The sequence below is a fragment of the Pristiophorus japonicus genome, chromosome 21 (genome assembly GCF_044704955.1).
Source record: "Pristiophorus japonicus isolate sPriJap1 chromosome 21, sPriJap1.hap1, whole genome shotgun sequence".
In the NCBI taxonomy this organism is placed as follows: Eukaryota; Metazoa; Chordata; class Chondrichthyes; family Pristiophoridae; genus Pristiophorus; species Pristiophorus japonicus.
In genome coordinates, this window is record NC_091997.1 from 65726566 (window position 1) to 65734829 (window position 8264).

General features: G+C 48.3%; 1 protein-coding gene across 1 annotated transcript; it reads right to left on the minus strand.

Annotated features, from left to right (window-relative positions):
* Positions 1-3187: 3187 nt before the first annotated feature.
* Positions 3188-7619, minus strand: hypk (huntingtin interacting protein K). Its single transcript, XM_070864914.1, has 4 exons — positions 7404-7619; positions 6335-6390; positions 5079-5130; positions 3188-3605 (listed from the first exon to the last, which is right to left on the minus strand). Exons 1-4 carry the CDS (start codon positions 7554-7556, stop codon positions 3510-3512), a joined length of 357 nt encoding a protein of 118 aa, XP_070721015.1. The 5' UTR covers positions 7557-7619; the 3' UTR covers positions 3188-3509.
* Positions 7620-8264: the final 645 nt, after the last annotated feature.

The window sequence follows — 8264 nt, forward strand, 5'->3', positions numbered from 1 at the left end:
TTGGTGCACACTGCAGCCACGGTGCGCCAGTGGTGGAGGGAGTGAAAGTTGAAGGTGGTGGATGGGCTACCAATCAAGCGGGCTGCTTTGTCCTGGATGGTATCAAGCTTCTTGAGTGTTGTTGGAGCTGCACTCATCCAGGCAAGTGGAGAGTATACCATCACATTCCTGACTTGTGCCTTGTAGCTGGTGGAGAAGTTGTGGGGAGTCAGTAGTTGAGTCTCTTGCTGCAGAATACCCAGTCTCTGACTTGCTCTTGTAGGCATTTATGGTCCAGTTGGGTTTCTGGTCAATGGTGACCCCCAGGATGTTAATGGTGGGAGATTTAGCAATGGTAATGTTATTGAATGTCATGGGGAGGTGGTTAGACTCTCACTTGTTGTAGATAGTCATTGCTTGGCACTTGTGTGGCACAAATGTTAATGGCCAATTATCAGTACAATTCTGGATGTTGTCCAGGTCTTGCTGCATGCAGGCATGGACTACTTTATTATCTGAGGAATTGCAAATGGATATGCACACATATCTATGATTGAAAGACTTGCATTTATATAGCACCTTTCACAACCAGTGGACATCTCTTAAATGTTGACAGGCTCTGCTTCAATCACTAACTCCAGTAATGCATGCCACAGCCTCTCGAACTTCTGTGAAGGATGTTTTTCCTGCTCTCTGTCCTCGGTCTTTACCTTTCATCTTGTACCTCGCTCCCCTTGTCCTAGAACCCTTGATCACTAGAAACAGTGTATTTCCATCTCCTAATTTTAAACACTTCGATCAAATCACTTCCCTCTGTTCTAATTTTCTTTCATCATAATTGGAAAATTCCTCAGCCCACCGACCCTGCATCGTACCCTCTCTAATGCACAATACTCCAGTTGTGGCCTTACTGAGGTTTTATATTATTAATATTTATCCCTTAATCAACATCACTGAAAAAAACATTATCAGGTCATTATCACATTGCTGTTTGTGGGAGCTTGCTGTGCGCAAATTGACTGCCGCGTTTCCTAAATTACAAGTGACTACACTTCAAAAGTACTTCATTGGCTGTAAAGCGCTTTGGGACGTCCAGTGGTCATGAAAGGTGCTACAGAAATGCAAGTTTTTTTAATATATAGATTCCTCATGACAGCCCGACTTTTGTACTCTACCTCTCGCCACAAAACCCAGTGTTCCATCAGCTTTTTTATGGCCTTATCCACTTGAGGCGCCCACTTCTGACAAGGAAAATATTCAAGCTCTAGACGCAGTGTCGAGAGGAGCCATGGGACTGATCCTTAGTATTTGACAGACCAAGTCACAAAAACTTGTATTAATATAGCACCTTTAACGTAGTAAAACGTCTGAAAGCGCTTCACAGGAGTGTTACAAGACAAAAAATAAATTTGACACCGAGCCAGAAAAGAAATTATGGCAGATAACCGAAAGCTTGGTCAATGAGGTAGGTTTTAAGGAACGTCTTGAAAGAGGAAAGAGAGGTAGAGAGGCGGAGAGGTTTTGGGAGGGAATTCCAGAGCTTGGGGCCCAGGCAGCTCAAGGCATGGCCACTGATGGTTGAGCGATTATTATCAGGGATGCTCAAGAGGGCAGAATTAGAGGACACAGACATCTCAGGGGGGTCTGGGCCTGGAGGAGATTACAGAGATAGGGTCGGGGCCATGGAGGGATTTGTAAACCAGGATGAGAATTTTGAAATTGAGGCGTTGCTTAACCAGGAGCCAATGTAGGTCAGCGAGCACAGGGGTGATGGGTGAGCGGGACTCGGTGCGAGTTAGGACACGGGGCAGTGAGCACAGGGGTGATGGGTGAACGGGACTCGGTGCGAGTTAGGACACGAGCAGCCAAGTTTTAGATCATCTCAAAATTTACATAGGGTAGAATGTTCGAAAACCAGAGAAACCAGCCTGAATAGGAGGCGACTTTAATAAATGTATAAAATAAACAGTGAAGTGGAAAAGGAGAACCCAGAATCTTACATTAAATTGTTAAGAGATTAACCAGGAGTCACGGTTTCAAACTGCTAATAGGCAAATTTAGAACTGATATCAGGGAATCCTTCACAGAGAGGTGTGAGAACACAAAGCATCTGCAAAGGATATAGTTAGACTAAGGGAGTGGGCAGTAAAGTGTCAAATGGAGTATAATGTGGGGAAATGTGAGGTTATTCACTTTGGCAGAAAGAATAGAAAAACTGAATATTTTTTAAATGGTGAGAAACTTTTAAATATTGGTGTTCAGAGATTTGGGTGTATTTGTTCAAGAAACAGAAAGCTCGCATGCAGGTACAGCAAATAATAAGGCAAATGGCACGTTGTCCTTTATTGCAAGGGGGTTGGAGTATAAGACTAAGGAAGTCTTGCTACTATTCTACAGGGCTTTGGTGAGACCACACCTGGAGTACTGTGCAGTTTTTGTCTCCTTATCTAAGGAAGGATATACTTGCCTTGGAGGCGGTGCAATGGAGGTTCACAAGATTGATTCCTGGAATGAGAGGGTTGTCTTGTGATGAGAGACTGTGTAGAATGGGCCTATACTCTCTGGAGTTTAGAAGAATGAGAGGTGATCTCATTGAAACATAAAATATTCTGAAGAGGATTGACAGGGTAGATGCTGAGATTGCTTCCCCTGGCTGGGGAGTCTAGAACCAGGGGGCATAGTCTCAGGATAAGGGGTCGGCCATTTAGGACTGAGATAAGGAAGAATTTCTTCACTCAGAGGGTGGTGAATCTTTGGAATTCTCTGCCCCAGAGGGCTGTGGATGCTGAGTCTCTGAGTATATTCAAGGCTGAGAAAGATAGATTTTTGGAGTCTAGGAGAATCGAGGGATTTGAAGATCGGGCGGGAAAGTGGAGATGAGGTCAAAGATCAGCCATGGTCTTATTGAATGGCGGAGCAGGCTCGATGGGCTGTAGGGCCGACTCCTGCTCCTATTTCTTATAATACACGGACTGGACTGAGGGTAGGGGAGGGGGAACGCTGGAATCAAATGGTTGGGTGATGGAATGGTGATCGGAGGCTGGTTTTAGATGAGCAAAACGACTGTCCCCATCCCCAGTGATTTTGTGTACAAGGAAAGACTGGTGTGGAGCGGTCACCGCAGGCAGGTCTGCGTTACACTCAACATCGCCATGGAAACCTTCCTCCCCACACTGCAAACACCCCAAAGTTACACAGCGAGGCCAGGTTTGAGTCAGTGAGCTTGGATTTTATTGTTTCAAGTTCTGAGTCCTTTCAATCTTTTCCGTTTGGAAGGCTGTGCCCATCTTCAGGATTCATCGCTGGGGCACAACGAGAAACTCTTGCACAAGCAAAGCATTCGTTTCACGGAGACCGCCCCAATCCTACCCCCAAACAGCAGGCAGCGTTAAACAGACACGCCTGCCCAGGTCCCATCCTACTCACGTCTTGCCCCCAGTCTCTTAGCTTTCCTGCTTTCCTTCTCCCGCCCCCACCCCCCTGCTCCCCCCGAACATCTCCGAGACAGTCCCAAGGAACACTCGATGGCTTCAGTCAGTAAGAGCAATCAAGGCTTCGACGACATTTCCCAGATGCTCCCGGAGACCACGCTCTGCTGCACTTCGAGGAATCTCCATCTCATTCATCTGTGATAGAAAAATAAAAGTTGAAAATAAATCTTTGTGAAGGTGATTTCCATCTGGGTGCCCCTCACCATCAGAGGCTTGACCTTGACATGTTACGCGGAGACATTTTTTTAAAAACGCAGTGAGTTGTTACGATCAGGTGATTGAAGCAGATTCTGTTAAGTATGGAAGAACTCCACAAGACTGAGTACTGTGAGATAAAACTGATGTGACCTTAGTATCTTTAATACAACTCCAGAGTGCCTAAGCAGCATGGCAGACAACCTTTTATACTCTCTTGCACGAGGTGTGCAGGTGACCCTTGGGCCTCCAACAGTTGCGCCCTCTGGTGACAAGTCTTACACAGTTACAATGTTTACATACATAACAGATTCAATAACAACTTTCAAAAGGGAATTGGAAAAAATTTGCAGGGCTGTGAGGAAAGAGCAGGGGGGAGTGGGCCCAGCTAGATAACTCTTTCAAAGAGACGGCACAGGCACGATGGGCTGAATGGACTCCTGTTTTATTGGATTCTATAAAGCTAAGAAATCCCTGTGTTTATCTAATGCTTTTAACACCTCAAAACAGTGCACACCTTTTTAATTAACTGAATATTGGCATGCACAGATTGCTATTTAGGCAAACCCTGCAGCCACTCTGCTCCAGAAACAGCAATGGGATGAATGACCAGTTAAGTTGTTTAGCAGGTACTGGCTGAAAGAGTGGAATCTCCCTGCGTGTCATGGATTCTTAACATCCACCTGAATCGGCAGTTTAATGTTGTACACGAAAGTCAGCATCTCTAAGAAATCATCAGTCCCTCAGTACTGCAGTGAAAAGGTTAGTCTAGACATGGGCTCAAGTCCTGGAGTGGTGCATGAACCCACGACCTCCTGACGCGCGAGTGCACACAAGAACAGATGAGCGATTTTGTTCTGATCCCCAGCTATCAATGTGAATCATTAGGACTGGGTGTGAATGCACGATCCCTGGGTAACACAGCCAACACCCCAAACCCTGGGATACGCAACGAACTGAGTACACGCCCAACTGCAAAAAATGCTTTATACATTTACGTAGAATGTACAGCACAGAAACAGGCTATTCGGACTAACGGGTCCATGCCGGTGTTTATGCTCCACACAAGCCTCTTCCCACCCCTCTTCATCTCACCCCATCAGCATATCCTTCTATTCCTTTTTCACTCATGTTTATCCAGCTTCCCCTTAAATGCATTTGCTCTGTTGAAAGCTCTGACTCTTGCAGGAGCCTTTGTGTGCCCAGAGAGTGAGTACTGAGCAGGAACCTCAGCTATTTTTATTATGAATGGACAGCGCTGACAGAGGATTATTTTTTTGCCCAACCCAAAGGGACCTCAGAGAGCAGGAATCTCCTATGTTTGATATGGCTCGGTAGCATGTTGGGGAGCTAAGAGTTAAAGCTGCCTTGATTCGCAAAGAAATGCTTCGTATGGTTGCAAACATGACTTACAATGAGTTCGACATCTTCCTTCTTGATGATCACTTTTGCCAGCTCCTTCTCCCTGCAGATCAGAGGAAAATAAATCATTCCCAGTTCTTTACCAGGCTCAGTTATGCAAGGCACAGTTTACCGCAATGATGTGCTTTCACCTCTGGGATCATATCCCAAGTGATGGGAAAAAAGGTTTTAAATACTTGTAACAGCGAGATATCCCAAGGGCTGGGTCAGGAAATTCAGTCAGGGGAAGTGGATGAGTTTTGAGGGCGCTTTTGATCATGTGGGGCATAAGAACATAAGAATTAGGAGCAGGAGTTGACCATTCGGCCCCTCGTGCCTGCTCTGCCATTTAATAAGATCATGGCTGATCTTCCAGTTCAACTCACATACCTGCACTGTCCTCATATCCCTGGATTCCCTTAATATCCAAAAATGTATCGACCTGTCTTGAATATACTCAGGTGACTGAGCCTCCACAGCCCTCTGGGGCAGAGAATTCCAAAGATTCATCAGCCTCTAAGTGAAGAACTTTCTCATCTCAGTCCTAAATGAACAAACTCACAGGACAATCCCCCCATCACAGGAATCAATCTGGTGAACCTTCATTGCACTCCCTCAATGGCAAGTATATTCTTCCTTAGGTAAGGAGACCAAAACTGTACACAATACTCCAATGAGGGGGGGGGGGGGGGGAGGGGTGGGTGGGTGGGCATGTTAGTGTGGCAAGGAGTTCCTGAGTGCAAGACCATAATGGCTGAAGTTCTACCATTGACGGTGAGATGGAGGCCAGATTCAAACACGATCTAGGAGGTAAAACTACAGGGGTTCAGAGGTTGGTTGGGGCAAGGCCTTGGAGAGATCTGTAAACAACGATGAGGCTATTGAAATCGATGCTCTGAAGCTTTGGGAGTCAGCAGGGGCCGGGGGCTGTTAGGGAACAGGAAGCAGGCGGTGAAGGAGCCGAGGGTAGGAGAGAGCTCGGAATGCGAGGGACAGGGAGATCACGAAAACGCGACGGTGGTGGGATTGAGCTGGGGGGGGGGGGGGAGGTTGGAGGCAGTCGGTGTTTGGGGTGGAAATCAACTGCGCTGAGGCTGAGCCGATCAGCTTCAGCCCGAGCGAGCGGCTGTGGAGGGAGGTGGAACCAAGGGCTGAGGTTTGTGGCAGGAGCCGGACTGAAAGGTGAAAGTGCTGCGCTCCCCGGTGACCTCAGCACAAGTTATTTGCGGCGCAGCACAACCTGCACAGAGTCAGCTGGAGATTCAGACCTTTCTTGTTTGGCTTTCTGTTCCCGGGATCGCCTGTCTCCAATAACGGACATTGCCTGGGGACAAAAACACAGAGATCTCAATCCACGCTCACTGCCGCAAAATAATCCCACCTCCCCTCATCACCACCATACCCTCCCCCGTCATTCGCCACCCTTGCATCCATCTCCCCACCACCCTATCCCCACCGTTATCATACTCTCCCACCTTCCCACTCACCCTTCATCCCAACACCCCTTTCCTACATTACAAGTGACTATACTTCAAAAGTACTTCATTGGCTATAAAGCACTTTGAGACATGTTGAGGTTATGAAAGGCACTATATAAATGCAAGTCTTTCTTTATCCAATTCTATTCCTTCCATACCATCCCACTTTCCCCTCTCCTCCTCTGTCTCCCAATATACCCTCCTTTACCCACTCATCACCATTTAGCTCCCTGCCCGTCACTATCCCTTCCCCTTTATCTCTCTCCCCACCCCCACTCCACATTCCCCTCTCCCTTTCCCCATCCCCTCCCTCCATACTCTCCCACCTTCCCCCCTTCATTCTACATCTCCCCTCTCTCATTCCTCCTGGACATCTCCCCTCTGCCATCAGACCCTCTTACCTCATTCTCTATCCCAACACCGCTCAGACCTTTACAGGAGATGGCCATTCGGCCCCTCGAGCCTGTTCCACCATTCAATTAGATCATTGCTGATCCCTCATTCTCCTTCTCCCCACCATCCCCATCCACACCCTCCAACCTCTCCCTTGATACCCTCCTTCACCATCCTCCCCCTTCCCCTCTACAATCATGTGTACAATTGTACTCAGCCTTGTACTCCAGCCCCCACTTTGCAATAAAAGCCAAAATCCCCCATCCCTTTTCCTCCTCCTTCCACAACCTCCCCCTTATTCTCCCCTTCCCTTCACCCCCATTCCCCCCTGCACAAACCCTGCACAATGGCAGTGAGCCTTCCTCAGCCTTCTACAACACCCTCATTATTCTCTTCCTTCACAATCAAGGCCACCATGCTCCTGCCCCTTCGGGCCTCCCCCACACTGCCACCCCTGGGGCCGCACCGTCTCCAGGTCCGAGCTCAGGATCTCCTTCTCCTCCGCATAGTCGGTCACCCGCTCCAGGTCCGCCGCGCCGCTGTCGTGTTTGCGGGGTTTCTCGGCCGGCCGTTCCGCCTCCTCGCTCTCCAGATCCAGGTCGCCATCAGCCTCTGCCATCGCCGCGCCGCGCCGCGCCGCGCTGCCGGAACTCACGCCTGCGCGTACACCCACCCGCCGGAAACTGCGTCACCGCATACACCCCGCTGCGGCGGGACGTACGTCACCACGTACATCGGCTGACCCAGAGGAGCCAAGGAACTCGAGTCTCAATTGGCCATTCCTTGATTGAGACTGGCTCCTGGTCCCAGCCAGGGGAGCAAAGCCAATTGGACCATAGTGTCAGGAGGCTGGGTTAGGGAGTCAAGGGGTATGGAGAGAAAGCAAGAAAGGGGTACTGAGGTGAATGATCAGCCATGAACTCATTGAATGGTGGTGCAGACTCGAAGGGCCGAATGGCCTACTCCTGCACCTATTTTCTATGTTTTTATGTAAGGGTTATGGGATCGGGCGAGGAAGTGGAGCTGAGCCCAAGATCAGATCAGCCATTGAATGGTGGAGCAGGCTCGAGGGGCCGAATGGCCAATTCCTGCTCCTATTTCTTATGTTATTTCCACCCAGGCAAATGTGATGGAAAAGGTTTATCTGCAAGATTTAAATTAAATTGTGGGACTAGGACAAGGAGACAATAATTATTATCAAGACTGGTTTCAGAAAGTTCTTTCGAGAGTGACCAGCAAATGACAGTTTTCCAGATTGAGTGAAAACAAAAAACTCTGGAAACATTTCTGAAGCAATTGGATGCTGAGATGTGAAAGGGTAGAGAGT

Excerpts from the sequence above, each read along its gene's own strand:
- hypk (XM_070864914.1), bottom strand. The coding sequence starts at position 7,556 with ATGGCAGAGGCTGATGGCGACCTGGATCTGGAGAGCGAGGAGGCGGAA. Across the intron at positions 5,131-6,334 it reads CAGAAAGCCAAACAAGAAAG|GGAGAAGGAGCTGGCAAAAG; the intron begins GTCTGAATCTCC and ends TCTGATCTGCAG. Across the intron at positions 3,606-5,078 it reads AGGAAGATGTCGAACTCATT|ATGAATGAGATGGAGATTCC; the intron begins GTAAGTCATGTT and ends TTTCTATCACAG.